Genomic DNA, 16,092 nt, shown 5'->3' on the forward strand with positions numbered 1-16,092 from the left:
TTCACGTCACAATAATATTTAATGCAGCAAGACATTCAGTGCATTGCAAACTTGACAAATGTTTAAATGTAACAAGAAAACAAGTGTCACTCAAATTTCCTAAAAGTCACACAGTTGGGATTCTGAAGAAAAGCGCAGTATGTCCACAACCCTTCAGTGGTCCAGTCCGACTTACAAGTTGGTGATGCGGTTGGTTACCGCCAATCCATAAATTTATTCCATCAAATCTCTCTTTTAAGCTTCGACCAGTTGCAATTGGGTGAAAGTCGAAAATGTGCATAATAGTGCTTTGCTGTAAATACACAACTCTTGTGTAATTCTTATGTTGCCACATGGCCCAATTTAATGCCGCAATCAGTGGAAAAAGAATAAACAAACAAACAAACAAACAAACAGGGGAGTGGGGGGGAACCCCCAATAAATTAAATTGAACTTGGAACCAAATTGTTTGCAGCAGTAAACTTATTTAAGAGGCTGGCATTTTAAATACATATATACGTATATACTGAAAGTGTATACGTATATGATATTAAGTTTTGTTCAGAAAAAAGGCACATTAAAATGGGATGGGACCTTTTCTTTTTCAGTAACAAACATCCCATGGTAACAAGGCACAGTCAAAAAAAAAATCAAACAGGTTGCACACATACTACAGCAACATGGCTTTGGGACTATATGATTTTTTTTTTTTTTTTCCTGTAAGCGTTTCAAATGTCGCTATCAAGACTCAGTGCATAGCGTATTGAATACAAATGTTCAAAGTAGCCGATATGGCTAAACTGAACAGATGATATGAAAAGCGCTCTTCTGAATATGCACATTCAGAAGAGTACTGCACTGATGGCAGATGTGGTTTACAGCGCTGCCTACAGATCACTAATATAACCGAGCCCTCCAATTAAAACCTGATTTAAAATAAAAATTTAAAAAAAAGTCAGAAAAAGTGACACATGGTAACGAAGTTCCCATTAAGAACTTGTAAACTCGTATTGGCTTAACGTGACTAAAAGTCCCATGTCATTAAAACTTTGAAATCACTGTCAGTTATTCTGACTTGAAATTAAACACATCAATCTTTGGTAAGGACGTGGAGTGACACACCTCCTCTCCAGACTTGGTGAAAGTTCACTGCATGAGACACTTCTCTTTGTTCTGGTTGGCGTACTTCCTCCGACGTTGCTCCAGACCACGTTCGAGACGTGCGTCCTCCTCCAGAGCGCTGGAGACAGAAGCGTGGCTTCAATTATCCACTCGTCGTGACACTATCAGTGACCTCCTCCTCTTACCGTCTTTCCTTGGCGTCCATATTGTGGACCAGTTCGTCCCTCTGGTCGACCAACGAAACCAGCTCTTTGAGCAGCAACTGCTCCCTCTGTTGGTGGGCCAACGTCTTCTGCCACTCTGAACGCCGCAGCACCAAAGCATTCCGGTGAAGTTGTGGAGAACGAAAACGAAGAACAAAACTAAGCGACGAGACCATTTTTTATTTTATTTGTTTGTGGTGGGCAAACCTTCAAGGGCCATTATGTCTCGCAGCTCTTTGGTTAACAGCTCAAACCTTCTTTCCAAATCGTGCTCCTCCAGCCTATCAAATACAGAGGGGGCGCTCATTTCTGAACATAGTCTTCCGACCATGTCACATCTTGAGATATCTTACAAGAGCTGCAGGTGATCCTGTCTTCTAATCAAGGCATTCTTCTTATTGACCAGCACGAACCATTCCTGAATCAACCTTTCCTCCTCCACCTTGTCACTGCCTGTCAGTCGAACGCACACAGCAAATCAAGCATCGCGTCGAAAACAATCGTTGCCAAAATGTTTCGAGATGAATTACTCGTTTCCATGAGTTGTCGGAGTGTCTTCTCCACAACTGCGGCTCTGGTGTCAATGTGGTTTTGTTCTGCTTCCAGGGCTTCCATTTGACTGAGCACGTACTGGCTGGGGTCCTGATTGTGCACACGCATATTTATTATAGTTTGTACGGTTGTGTGGACCATTTAAGCACTAACTGACCTGTCCTTCTCGTCTTCCCACTTCAACCAGATTTGCTCTTGCCTCTGTAAAGCGAAACACCAATAGGCCGCAATGCATTTGATACTTGTTGTGTAAACAGACTGACCGGTTCTGATACTTCCACTTTCTTCGAGTTCCGCAACAGCCTGTAAACACAAAAAGTGTGGCTTAAAAAAAGTTCAATTCAAGAGTCAAGTCTGAATCCTACCACGGAAGTGTCTCCATCCTCCTCAGACGCACTCCTCCGCTGAGACCTACGCTTCTTGACCAGATCGGCGTCTTTAACCTGCGAGAAACCACACTTGGCAGGCGGATGAGTCCTGGGCGGGGGGGCGACCGGTGACTGAGCACCACTGGCCTCGGACGCCTGCACCCGTTTGCTTCTGGGGAGCGGAGCTACATCTGCGGCCGCGCTAACCGAGCCGTTGGTCTCCAGACTGATGCCCTCCTCCTGAAGCCTTTGGGTACAGTAGCGAACGGCGGCCTCGGGGTCCTCTTTGCTTTCACGGTCTCCCGTGACCGCATAGCTGGACTCGCTAGCGTCTTTCTCAATATGAAGCACACTTAGCTCCTGGCCCATAAAATGAGCGCGAATCTGGCTGAGGTATGTCATGACAATGAGGCGATCAGGCACAGTCAGCATAACCATGTCTGAAGGCTCCATCAGCCTGGAAATGCCCAGCTCAGCGAAACCATCAAACGCCTGCCAAATCCGGAAAAAAAAAAAAAATACACAGTCAGCATTAAATATTGAAATTAAAAGTCAAATGATAATCAAATGTTCTTCACCCGTTTATTGTTGTGCTTGATATCATAGGGGTCCAAAAATGCATAATTACTAAAGAAAGAAAGAAAGAAAGAAAGAAAGAAAGAAAGAAGGAAAGAAGGAAAGAAAGAAAGAAAGAAAGAAAGAAAGAAAGAAAGAAAGAAAGAAAATTATGATTCTGCAAAATGCTAATTTGGACTTGATTATAGGGCTGATTGCCGTGAAGCCACCTGCCATTTGTGGCAGCTTACATTTTTTCTGGGTGAAAGTGATGCAAGATGGCACAAAACGCCATGCCGTTTCTCCAGGAAGTGTTGAAGTTGCTGATCTTCAGTCCCTTGTGATCTTGAGTGACCTCCTTGCACCACTCCAGTAGAGACTGGCTGGATGTCACCAGGTTTTGACTTCCTGAAAGATTCTACCGCAGGGGAATTTGGATCACAGATATCTCACAGGGTAACAATTTGCTCAGACACATTTTAGGATAAACTTACTTCTGGAGATGCCAAAGCATCTTCAGGTTTTGGTGGGGTCAATGTTTGGTGGACACTAACAGCTAGGGCTTGACTTTTCTCTACATGCGTACTGCTCCTATAAACCAAAACAATGTGAAAAGTATCAACAACAAAAATTGTACGGGTTTGAAATTGAATAACCTGGCCAAAACAACACACTTTTAAACAAATGTGTATTTTCTTGGTAGTATTAATGGTATTCTTACCCGTCTTCTTCTACAAAACCAGCAGCAAAATCTACAGACCCAAATCTGCAGTTTGAGCCGTCGTTTTTTAGATCAGCCTGTTCGCTGCTTCCGACATGTAAGTGGTTGTCCAGAGTTGTCATCTTCGAGGAGGTAAAGGACTCAAGCATTTTTGTTGAAGGCTCAGGTGAATATGTCGTGGCTCCACCTGTGACCGTTGCATCCGGCGGCTTATCTGCACCTCCTTTTTCTGCTGAGCTGACACCCGATGGCAAGCCATCGTCTGCTACCCCGCAGGAGGCACCCACAGCCTCGGATGGATCTGTCTCTGTCGGGCAAGAGATGTTTGCGGGCGGAGTGCTTTTAGAAACAGCCGTGTCGAGGTGCTTCCTGACTCGGGGCAGCGGAACGGGCGAGCTGCTCTGCTCAATGTGGTGATTCGATTGCTGGTCAGAGGTGCCCAGTACCGTGTGCGACGAGGAAGTACATGGAGCGCGAGAATTTGCAGCTTCATCCGGGAATGAGCTGCTGAGACGCTTCTTAACTCTTGGTTTTGCTACAGGCAAGGTTGAGTGTGGCGTTACGGTATCGTCAGCTCGGGGCCTGCTTTTCCTCAAACGTACTTTCAATGTCTTGTCGATGTCATCCACAAGATGGCCGACTTGATCTCCTGCATGGGGTCCTTCCTCACCAGCGCATTTCCTCACTCGGGCTTTTGGGACGCGTTGCGGATCGATCCGTTGGATAGTCGACAAGGGCTCATGTTGCTCAACAACGCTCCAGCGTTGCTCTGTTTTTAACCCCATGCTTTTGTGTTGATTTTTTTCCGAAAAGGAGGTCCCTTGACCAGAAGATGTGTCTTGAGGGAATTTCGTGTCTGAACCCGTATGAAGCTCCCGAGAACATTGTTTGACGGGTTGGACCGTTTGCGGCAGTGTTTGTTTTTTTGCGCTGACGCTGTTTTTTGCCGTCACCAGTTTGCTTGACGCATCTCTCGTTTCCACATCGTTATCCATTTGTTCTTGTTTGACAGTCTCGTGTGGCGAGCCAATACTTCCATCTCCATCTCGAGGACTGCGACCACAAGAAAAGAAGGGAAGGTCCTCCGCTGGTTGCGGGAAAATGATCTCACCAGACCCGATTGTTGATAGCTCAAGAAGGACGGACAAGCCAGGCTTGTTGTGGTTATGGTCTGGCTGTCGTAAAATGGAAGCTGGCTCCGGCTCCCGCCGTGTTTGTTTAACTGCCGGAACTGTTGTCTCTTGCTGAGAGACTTGGATTGGCGCATGTGCTTGAATCACGCCAAGATGCAGATCATCAAAGTCCGTTCGTACCTCTGGGTTTGGTTTGGCATCTGCCAATGGTTCAGCTAATGTAGGACGCAGAGGGGTTGACTCAGCAGTTGCGAGTTGAGGGCTTAAGGACAAGGAGAAAAAGGTATCAGAATTTGGAAGCCGACCTCTTTGCACTCCATGCAGCCACGCGGCACAACAAGGACACGCCGACCATCGGTTCATCTCCGAAACACTCACCCAGGTTCCAATTTGGAAGGTGTTTCCGCCTCAGTTAGTTTGGCGTCTTGATTCCCTTCCGACAAACTGTCGATGGGCACTGCAGAGTCGCATTCACTTGCAAGACCCTGGCTGAGCAAAGCTTCCTCACGTTGAACTTCCGTCGTCATCCCCGTAATGTCTGCGGCGGTCAGCGGCGGCCATTTCTTCATATTTGCAAAACCCATGAACCCCTCATGGCCGTCTGCAGGCGGCACCACTCTATCCTCTCGCATGTGATTGTCCTCAGACAAAACGATGACCTGGTCTACTACGGTGGAATCAAGATCCACACAGTCGGGCATATCTTCTTGTGAAGAGATTACAGTCTGGTCTGGTGTCTTTGGTTGAAGATCGTTTTCAGACACAGATGAACCAGATGGGCCCAAAATGGATGCTACTGTTTCATAACTGTGAAAAATGGGATATCCCAGTCAGGGAGATCCCAAGGGCAAAGCTACGATACACACGCAGCAGAGGAATTAAAGGTCCATTCTTACCCTTTATGGAGAACGCCCACGATAGTTTGTACTATTCCAGGAGTCTCTTCCGCCTCTGCATACGGCAACGATTCCGTCTCATTTCCTTCGAGCTCCAGTATTTCCCAGCCCGCGACCCCCTCGGTCTCCGATGGCCCGTCTTTCTTGTCTGCTGTGACTGCTTTGGTTACACTGAAGATCCAATGTGAATGATGTTAGCCACACATTGCATTTTGCGTTCCATGTTAAGCTCACATGCATCACACAAGCAGTGGTGTTCCTTCACTTACTCATTATCGGATGAAGACTCCGTGCTGTGACTTGAAGTGCTCTGTAACCAATTGACCAGGTTGTATTTGCTTTGAGGTGCTGAAGCCAGGCCATGGATCTTGGATGCTTCTGGACAGGAAGGTACAATGGCAAACATGTTGTTTGCTTTGTCCGGGAGGACTGGCCCACGGTTAATCTTTAATTTGATGTTCTTTTGAGGTTTGTGGATCATCCACTGCAGTTCAATAATCCATCCTTGCTTGCATCCTTCAACGGAGGACAATCCAAGGACAGTAGAAACGGCAGGGCACAAATTAAGGAGGCTTATCATGTTTAAGGCTTTGGGTTGTGGATTCGATGCGATGCCCGTTACATGTGAGACTTTAGGAGAAGAAGCAGCCAGAGAAGGCGTGTTTTTCCATTTTTTGGCCACGTCCAGTGTGAAGCCTTTCTTGGCCACCTCGGTCTTTGACAATGACTGATTTCCCATCATCCATCCAAGGCTTTCACGTCCATCAACTGCTGCAAAACCAGGCACGTTTGAAACCCGGGGGCAACTTGCATAAAGGCTTGTAATATTTGGTTCGCAATATGCAGTTGTAGGACTCGGATGAGTGGGGAAGCCCGGTGTCAGTGTCTCTTTTGGACATGATGGTACAAGAGAGCCCATTGTCTTCATTGTCCTCTCATCTCGTTGAAACCCTCCGATCACCAGTGGCTTCTTCTCAGATGTTCTTGGCTCAATGGCTTGCTTTTTGTTGACGTTCCATTGGCTGGGATTACCAAGTGATGCAAACCCCGGTATTCTTGACGCTTTGGAGCAAGAGCTCAAAAGCCTAACCATACTGAGTTCATCATGAGTCGGTTTCAGCTGTTGTATGGAGGGACAACCGCCAATGTTTGAGTCTTTTGGGCAACGCCGAAGAAAAGAAACGGCTCCTTCCAGATCTTTCTGCATTTGGCTGCTCTCTTGCATCAATTCGGACCCAATTGTATTCCGTAAGCAGTGGGTCGTTCCAAAAACATGCCAGGCTTTGCTGTCGGCTTGGAGCAAAGATGGAAAACCGGCCACGCTGGAGGAGGCCGGAAGGGATGGGAGGACGTGCATCGTGTCTGACGACTTCAAAATGTCTGATGAGAGTGGACTGCCAATTTCAGGAAACGCTGTGGATGCCTTTGGTGGATCCTCACGTGGACTGACCTGCTGGCCGGATTCACTTTCCGTTTGGAGTGAAGGCTGCAGTGAAACCACGTTTCCATTTCTAGGGAGCAGGAAGATACAAGTTGAACTCCAGAAGGAGCAAGTATACGCGGTTTTGGACCATTCCTGTTTGTATGTTAGGAAGCAAAAACCACCAGCTCGGCCATTGGTCATCCGCGTCAATCAAAGTTGAAGCACACAAAGCTTGCCATGCCACTTTTGTCGACAAAACACATTCCCTGCCCACAAATCAGTCCTCCTCATTTCAAAAACATCCTCATCTCAAGTAACACCGACTATACTCAATCCATTCTGGCAAATGGGAATTCAGTCCAGCAGTGTTCAACGCATGCCATTCCTCCGTTAGTATAACCCACCTCTTGTCGTCACTGATTAAATGTGGTATTCCGCCATCAGTTTTTCTGAAATATCGTTTGAAAGGGATATTTAAGGAAATAAAATTGGACACACCAAGATTGAGAAACTCACCCTGGTTTTGAAGCAGTTGCTTCTTCTTCAGTTGCCGCCATTAAACCACATTTTCTCTCCAAAAGTGATTCCACGACATTATTTCCTTTCTTGACGCCCGACTCATATGAAATAGGCAATGGCGTTGCCGACAATGATCTTTCGAGTGAACTACTTGATGGCGTCCCCAGGAGGGAAGCGGCCATGGGACAAGATGGCAGAATGTTTACCGTATTTTGGAGTTGTTCTTTCGTCGGCCCGTCAATTCCATGTTGAAGGGGAACGAGAGCCTTTGGTCTCTCTTGATGAGAGCGGCGTGTTGACGTTGTCAACATTGCCCATAATATGTTGTCATCAGAGCTTGGGAGATCTTTTGAGGGCACACCCACAGCGCTTGTTTGCCTTGGGCAACATGGCAGCAGCTGTACCATGCTCCCATTTTTTCCTTGTTCTGCGTCGACAGTTGAGAGCTGCGTCGCAGAAGGAAATCCAAAACCCAGCGCTTCCCTGGGACATTTGCTTGAAGTACCGTTTGCTGGTGAACCTGGAATTTGACTATGCTTTGGGAAAGTCAGATTGGAATTTAACACGATGGAGGCTTCTACTGTCGGACATTTACCAGCCTTGGAGGGAATCCCGTAAACGTTTGAGTTTTTGGGACATGGAGGCAACATTGATGCCATAACTGCAATTGTCTCCTCCTTCAAAGAAATCTTGCACTTGTGCACAAGTGTTTTTCTTTCTGGCTTGTCCAAGGTTCTTCTCCAAAGTGGCCTTGGGTCAACCTTCCATTCTGCTCTATCAGACTCAGTCACAAATGTGGAGGAGATTCCACTAATTCTGGAATGTCGCCGACATGTCGGGAGCACATTAGCCATAGCTGCGACGGGTTCTGACTTGTGACATTTTATCGATGGGAAGCCGGGTGAACTGGCTTGCAGCGGACACGAGGACACGATGCGTACCATGTTAGGAACCGGATGGCTGTCGACCGCAAAGATATTATTCATCTGATGAGTTGCAACTGGATACATTTGCGACGGCTGCAGCAGAAAGCGGTCCTTTACCCATGGCCATTTGTGACTGTTTCTAGTTGGCAAGTGCTTCCCCAAACTCCAAAGGTCACTCGCAGAACAAACTGGATCCAGAGACGGTAAACCGATGACGTTGCCTCTTCTTGGCCACGTATACCAAAAGTTAGTCATGTTGACATTTTCATTTGGAGCAGATGGTAAACCGTAAGTGTAAGATCTTTGCGGACAAGAAGATCGCATCGTTACCATGGCTTGGTCTTCATTCTCACCCAAAGTGTCCTGAACCAGAACACAATAGGGTCTCTTTTGTTTGCAAAATAAGGATTTGCTCAATTTTAGCCAGTGGTCTCCTAGTCTAGTCCCTCCAACACCTTTCTTAAACGGCATGCCTGCAATCCCTGCGGATTGTGGCAATGCAGGGTGAAGACTGACCTCGTTTGAATGACTTGGAGCTTCCTGACACGGCGTAGAGGGAAACCCAAGAACACTTTTGTTCCTTGGACACGTTTGCCATATCTCTTTGGTCATACTATGTGATTCACTCGCAGCTTTTGGCTGGACATAACGCAAATGCGCATATGCTGGTGAGGGCAGTTTTTCCATGTATAATGACTGGAACAATGCACTCATGTGATCAGAAAGAGCTCCTGACTGATGACAAGATGGAATGCCAGGAACATTTGAAAGTTGAGGACAAGCTGACTTGAGCTGTATCATACTTGGCTCTTTCATTGTCATCCCAGGCTGTACTTTGACTTTTAAATCCTGGATAGTTTGGGGACATCTATCTTTTGAACACAGTGGACCAGACAGTGGAAATTCCACTGTCGGCGTATATCGGTGTGCTTTATCTGGACTTTGCGGAAGAGTCTCTGGAACTTGATTTTTTTCATACAGGACTTTGTCTGGAGACACGTCGTCAGCTTGTCGTAGCATGTTGGTTGCTGGCTGCTGTCCTGGGACAAACCCAAAGCGGGAATCAAGACTTGAAGAAATGGGTTCCATTTTCTTATCGGTGATGGCCATTAAACTAGGAGGGCTGAGGTTTTGCTTCCATTCTGACGTTTTTGCCTCAGAAATGTCTTCCAAACGGTCACCTGATATCTTTTTCATTAGCTTTGACGTGAAAGTATTGTTGTTTGACTTGTCCGTCAAACCAGTTGTCACTGAGGGAGTCTCGTGCTCATTTCTGAAGGAGTAGGGATTTGCAAAAGATCAGAAAAACTACCGATTGAGGTCCAAAGTTCACAAGTCACTTACCTTAAAGCTTCTTTTCTATGCCCACTCTCTATCTCCCCTTTACTTGTTGTGTCCGTGGTCATTTGAGGAAAGGGCAATGTACGAGTCTGAGAATTTAAGGAGGTATGATGGGGACCACCCAAAAACTTGGCCACAGGATCACCAGGCTTTGTTTTGGTAACTTGACTTCCTAATCGAATGGACATTTTTGACAAGTGGCTTTGCGGTTTGACAAGAGAGGTCCTTGCAAGCCTTGAGTCTGAATGATCCATCTGTGCTTTGGGGATCTCAAAATACTCGAGATCTTGTGCTGAAGGCGTTCTGGGGCTAAAGGGCAGAAGAGAGGCCATACTCTCAGGTCTAGAGGACAAACAAATACAAGTCCACCAATGAGGACGGTATATCCCGAGAGACAACCTGAGGCTGACGTTTATTGTAGTCGTGATGGCGAGGCTGCCATCTTTGCAAGTACGCTATTTAAATGGACCACAATTAATCCATTCGTGCAATGAAGGCATTCCCTTGGCGTATATACATTAGTTTCTTTACGGATGTTCCTTAAATTTAAAAAATGACTAAATAAATAAATACATTTGCTGGGCTTAAAGTCAAAGGCCCATGTTTTTTTTTTTTGTTGTTGATTTTTTATAAGCTAGTTTGCCAGCGAGTGACTTAACAATGCGTAACAGGACCGAGGCAACCTTTTACTCACCCAGCTGGTGCCTTGACAACTTTGACTCCGAATAATGCCTCTCCAGCATCCGATGCCAAACCCTGGGAGACTTTGCAATCAGGATCTGAATGAAACAGTATTACTTTGGGAATGGCATGACGCAATGTGACCTTTTTTGCACAAATGCTTACTTGTAGGTGTTGTACACTGCTGCTCCTCTTCACTCAGTGTGCTCAACTGCCTTTGTACTTCTACAAGGAAGGGAACAGATCAACATAAGAAATTCAAAGTCCATATTAAACTGTTGCGACACTATCAGCACACGGTCAATGACATTTTTCTTGCTGTGAAAATTCAACAAGATACCTGCTCTTTGGGCACTGAGAGAGTCAATGTGGGGTAAAGGAGTCTGAGGAACAGAAGAGAAAGGACCTACGAAGGGACACGGGTGGGTGTCGGTGACAGTGCCTGGTGCAAGCCCGTAAGCGCGTTTGTGTTTTTGCTGGGAATGAGGGCCCATGGGCGTGCAGGAGGAAGCTGACAACAAGGATTGTGTGGAGGAAAGACAGGAAGAAAGAAGGGAAATAAAAGGAAGGAATTTCAGGGCTCTGAACCCAAAGCATATTTGCACAACCTGCATGCTTATTAGACATTGCCGAGGTAAACAGGCTAGCTCCGCTAGCTCCCTGGAGCTAGCTTGTTTACCCGCTGGCTGAGTTGATTAGAGGCACCTGTGGCTAAAGCCAAATCCTGGCAGGGGTTCGACTCTCTGACCCTGGATTTGACCCCTCTAACAACAATGGAATTTTGACTAGGAACTACTTAACAGATTTAGATTAGAACTGTAAAAAAATAAACAAAAAAATAAACACAAAGAACAACAACTCTCAAGCAGCATTACATGGCAGGTCTACTCTTTGTCTCTTGTGCGCCACAGAAGGACGGCCGGGATCGTCTACAGGCGGATGTAGGAAGTTTGGAGAGAGGGTGGTCTGTGCGAGAGGGGCTTGAAATTTAGGAGGCCTCCATTCGCTCTGCCAGGAAGCTGGGCAAAGAGAAGAATAGACCAAAACGAACAGAAATGCTGGGGGCTGAAAACATTCCTGTGGCCTACACTGTCCTTGTACCTGTCTCAGGGGCAGAGGGCAGACTGGTGGGTTGGGTCAGCGTTGAGCCGGCCTCCGCCGCTTGAGGCTTCTTGGGAGCGGTTGCGTGCGGGGGAAAAGGAAGAACTGAGGAGGGGCAGCCGACAGAAACTAATAAAGGAAGGCACCGAGACAAACTTTGGGAGTCAGCGGTTTGGGGAACAAAAAGACGAGGAGAGAACATTTGTCTGTGGTTTGTACCTGTGGGCGAGCAAATCGTTAAGGCGGAAGGGACAGAAGAGGGATCAGGGGGTGAATGACAAAGGGCTTTCGAAGAACTGAAGGTGGGGAGAGGTGGAACAGCTCCTTCAGTGAGAGAGTTGCCGTGGTTGCTGTGAGGCCTTGGAGCTGCAGCTGAGCAGAATTTTAGTGGGACAGAACCTAGGCCTTTGCATTATTCAACCTCACAACCCAAGACAAAGGGCTGCAGTCATGCTCTAAATGCTTCGACGCCTAAAACCCCTTTCATTCAAGGAATCTATACAAAACGTTCTGGTCTCTCGAGCGATACCTGATCCAGAACCTGGCTGGAAAATTTTAGGAAGTGCCGGAGGGTGAGCTTGTATGAAGGCTGGCGGTGAGTAGCCATAGAGGGAACGCTGGGTCTGAGGGGCGGACGTCAGGGGGGGCGGGTGATGGGGTTCGGGAAGAACAGGCAAAGATGCAGCAGAGATGGAAGCGCAAATGCCCGAGGACCTTTTGCACTCCATCTCTGTGGTTGCTGGGTGAAAGGGAGAGAAAAGAAGAGTGGAGCATAATTGAAGTGAAACGTGCACATGAGCTGAGGTCCGATTATGGAAATGGATTTTTTTTTAAGTTAGGGAGCAGATGCAGGCCTCTGAGCCAGGCCGTGTATGTTTGCCGTAGAGTGCTCCAGGGCTGCGAAACGCCAAAAGGAAAGGTCGAAGTGAAAGATGACCGAGAAGAGAAGTCTGGGCTCTGAAGCTCTCTTCACGTTCGCTAACTTCCTTGTTGTGGAAGATGCCTGCGCGCGTTTTACCGGTGGCAAGTGTAGCTTGTCCAGATCCGAAGCTCGACCTCTTTTCTTCCCAGACTTCGTCGTCGCTGTCGTTAAAATCGTCCAGATTGCCAATGTCGCTCTGCTTGAAACTCATGAGACTGGCCAAACTCTGCATGTCCTCGTCACTGTAAAATGTCGAGATAAAAAAAAAAAAATGAACAACAAAAAAGACAATGCGGCATTCGGTATAACATGAGTGGTGTTTCTGAAGAGGCGCTACTGACGTGGCTTTTCCCTCCTTGAGGAAAACGCAGGACAAGTTGAGCTTGAGCGTGGCCTCTTTCACTTTCACCGACAGAGGTTTCAACTTGAGCGTCAGGTCGTACTGCGCCGGCGTGGCGCTGGCATATTTCTTCATATTGATGTCAGCTGAGGCCAACACCTTCCTCCGCCCCTTTGTCTCCTGACATGTCCACAGACCGAGAAGCTCAAGTCAAGCGGAGAGGATTAACTCTGAATGAAGACTTACACTTTCAATGACAAAAGTCCAATCTTTGTCCTCAAACTCCTCTGCAGTCGTCTCCTGTTGAGAGAGAAAATTATGTGGATGGCTCTGTGGTACAATCCGGCCAAAGCACGGGAGGCTCATCTTCCTAGTCGCACCTTGTAGAGTGTCACGGTAACGGCCAAACTCTCGGGGACTTGCCAGAGTACCAGACCTCTGTAGGGATTCTGAATCCCTGGCTGCCAACTGTGGAGCTGCAAATTGATATCAAACACGTTTTTTTTCTCCCCCACCTTGAATTCACAGCCAGATGTCCCTTTCTACCACACAGTTCCGTTGTCACCTTTGTGCTGTGACGTCTGCTTCTTCTGATCCACACTACTCTTAGTTTATCTGGTTGCCTGGATAAACACATTGCCAGACATTACGCACATTATATACATAAACGTGTGCACGTGGGTCCGCTCTCCGACCACAGGGTGGCGCAAGAGGGAGTCGTAAACATTAGTCTCCATTAACGAAAAATATTGTAAAGCCATCATAAGCCCTTCCGTTTGTTTTTAATCCTAGATGGGTTATTCTGTGACCGAGATGACCGAGGAAGCATTTCTCAGCAGGCCAGGGGCAAAACCTGTGACTGTTGCAAGGGAAGAAGGCAGAGCAACAATGTTTGCGTGCTTATGCGCATGCGTCACTGCATAACTATACTCGAAATAGACTCTGAACCTTGCAGGGATTTAACAGTAAAAGACATTCAACACCTGCTGCACAGCATTTGGTAGTGGTGGGTGCATGACGGTGCAACATTTGCCATCCATTGGATTACAAGTAAATAAAGATCCCATACTGCTGATACTAATAATAATACTGTACTGCCAAATATATGTCTAAATTCAAATTGTCTACTTACAACGCAGAGCAGAATTTGGGTAAGTTGGTTTGGTAAACAGAAAATTCTTAATCATCAGAATAAAATCTTGAACAAACAGCAGACGAACAAAGCCTAACTCCCTTACATTATATCATATCTAGAGTTTTAAAACAATGCTTTAACAGTCACTGACGAACTTAAAAAAAATAAAATAAAAATTAAAAAGAAGTTCTTCCCGGGAGGATTCAATCAAATGTATTCCGTGAGCACATATACAAACATTGTTTCAATAAATCGTTCGGTTAATGTCCTCCTGTTCCAGAATAAAAATATTGACCTACTTAAAGGACATTAGGTCAGGGCAGGATACATATTGCACCTCTCAATAATTGTTTTCTAATGTCAGGCTTTTATTTTATGAAGTACTTCATGTCTGCACTCTGACAACAATTGAAATAAAAACTGCTACACGGTGCAAACGTTTTTCCAAGTTTACAAGCAGTCCGTTCCCTTAGTTAGAATCGCCATCAGACTGCGACAAATTGTCACGTCATCATATGCTAATGAGTCACAGTTTTTAGCATTATTTCATTACAAACACTTTACCATACCGGGAAACCTAGCTATTATACAATGCTGCAACTAACTATAAAAACGTATCGGTTCTGAAATAGTCTTGATTACTGATAACGTGTCGATGTGCCTCAGGAACGCACTGCGCCCCGATTAGCATCAACATGTCCCGGAAGTGAAGGGGCGTGTAGTCGTCTCCAAAACAAGTCAAAACAAATGGCAGCGCACGTAAAATAGGCTCAATTTCAAACCTCTAATGTAGGCGTCAGTGACAACGGTATTAAATACCTCACGTGCGTGAATCCGTCAAAGATGTTTCAAGTGTGAACACTCACCATTTACTTGAGCTTTCCAGCACCAGTTGGGAGAAGGAAGCGGCGAATTGAAACTTAGACGCCCTCTTTCCGACACGCTGAAGCCGCTTCCAAACCGAAGTCATCTTTTACTAATTTTGCCAAATAGGCCACAGGTAGGGTGGCGAGCTTGGTCTCTGCGACCCTTTCTCTTGCCCGGGGGATGACGGAGCACCTGTCTTGACGACCACCTGCGCGGACCGCGAGACGACCACTCGCACTTGTCTCCGCGTCCGACCGCACTATCTACCCGCGGCCTCACGTCAGGTTGCAAAAACTAGGACAAACAGGAAGTGGCCAAGAAGCCGCGGGTAGTTTTTACAAAATAAAACGCATTTGAGTTATCTTCCGGAGAATGCAATTGAGTGCATTGATGTGGGATTAATGCCTTCACGCCAGTCCCTGTCATGGAACTAATTGGAAGATGCAGTGAATGTCTGTTCCTCTCTATGGAAATATCAGGGTCTTCACATAACAATGTAAAAGATGTTTTTTGCAAGTCTCCAAAAAAAAAAAAAAACCCCTTGAAAACAAAATGTGGAATGACCTAAAATTCACATAGCCGTCCGCAGTGCCCCCCACCCCTCGTACCTCTGTCCAACAATCATGCACATTTTTCAGGTAACACAATCATGGTAGTGTCTATTTGGAGAGCTGGTTTGTCACAGCTGCTGGTGCCGCAATTCCTAGCATCGTGCCCACCCGTCCGAGCATTTGTCACCTGCGCAACCCCACCGAGCAAAGCGCACAGCAATCTTCCGAATGCACGGAACAATCTCGCTCACGACTTTCGGTATCGGCTTGTAGCTTTGCGAGCAAGCGTAGGTCTTTCCTGCGCGGTATTTTCTCACCTCCCGGCTTCTCTGGTCACTGCAATGCTTCCCCCGGTCCACGAGTCGCATCCTTTGACACACTGCTTCGTCCTCTGAGTGTGTCAGTAGCATCGGATCGCTTCATGCCGCCTCTCCTGTCTGTGTGTGTGTCTGTGTGTGTGTCTGTGTGTGTGTGTGTGTGTGTGTGTCTGTGTCTGTGTCTGTCTGTCTGTCTCTGTGTCTGTCCCCCACCCCACCCCGCCCGCCCGCCCCTGGTTGATTTAGCATGCCATCTCAGCCTCCCATCCTCCTTGGCGTCTTTTGGCCAAGCTCCATATATTTCAGCGTCTCATGACTCCACCTATGCCTGTTGCATGAAGTGATGCATCTTTGGCCAATGGACACGCTTCGTCACAAAGAGGGTTGAGAGGCCCGAGTGCTTCATTTGTATTCAATCCTATTTATAATGTAGTTGAGGT

At 46.7% G+C, this 16,092-nt stretch overlaps 1 protein-coding gene across 18 annotated transcripts; it reads right to left on the reverse strand.

Moving 5' to 3' along the window:
• Nucleotides 1-15,826, reverse strand: ehbp1l1a (EH domain binding protein 1-like 1a). 18 transcript variants are annotated; one of them, XM_088376835.1, is made up of 31 exons: nt 14,784-15,811; nt 13,348-13,405; nt 13,163-13,258; nt 13,029-13,082; nt 12,784-12,962; nt 12,539-12,684; nt 12,050-12,259; nt 11,740-11,892; nt 11,521-11,625; nt 11,295-11,438; nt 10,760-10,930; nt 10,585-10,644; nt 10,433-10,535; nt 9,742-10,080; nt 7,469-9,670; nt 7,357-7,401; nt 5,799-7,040; nt 5,530-5,700; nt 5,012-5,440; nt 3,501-4,895; nt 3,274-3,370; nt 3,031-3,197; nt 2,803-2,851; nt 2,222-2,716; nt 2,120-2,159; nt 2,014-2,057; nt 1,835-1,946; nt 1,658-1,757; nt 1,512-1,585; nt 1,287-1,401; nt 1-1,219 (listed from the first exon to the last, which is right to left on the reverse strand). In XM_088376835.1, the coding sequence occupies exons 1-31, from the start codon at nt 14,885-14,887 to the stop codon at nt 1,126-1,128; spliced, it is 8,793 nt and encodes a 2,930-aa protein (XP_088232961.1). In that variant the 5' UTR covers nt 14,888-15,811; the 3' UTR covers nt 1-1,125. The 18 variants fall into 18 exon arrangements, with proteins under 18 accessions (XP_088232961.1, XP_088232933.1, XP_088232953.1 ...); XM_088376807.1 differs by having other exon boundaries at nt 11,521-11,649; XM_088376827.1 differs by having other exon boundaries at nt 10,433-10,517; nt 11,521-11,649; nt 14,784-15,810.
• Between the last annotated feature and the right edge of the window lie 266 nt (nt 15,827-16,092).

Source organism: Syngnathus floridae, chromosome 1, assembly GCF_059516105.1.
Source record: "Syngnathus floridae isolate MCC-2025c chromosome 1, RoL_Sflo_1.0, whole genome shotgun sequence".
NCBI lineage: Eukaryota > Metazoa > Chordata > Actinopteri > Syngnathiformes > Syngnathidae > Syngnathus > Syngnathus floridae.

What these genes read in the sequence shown, in the direction of transcription:
- ehbp1l1a (XM_088376767.1), bottom strand. Translation starts at nt 14,887, where the DNA reads ATGACTTCGGTTTGGAAGCGGCTTCAGCGTGTCGGAAAGAGGGCGTCT. An exon ending in GCAGTGTACAACACCTACAA is followed by an intron (nt 10,536 to 10,584) that starts GTAAGCATTTGT and finishes CCATTCCCAAAG; the next exon opens with TAATACTGTTTCATTCAGAT. An exon ending in CAGGATCACCTGCAGCTCTT is followed by an intron (nt 1,586 to 1,657) that starts GTAAGATATCTC and finishes TGTATTTGATAG; the next exon opens with GCTGGAGGAGCACGATTTGG.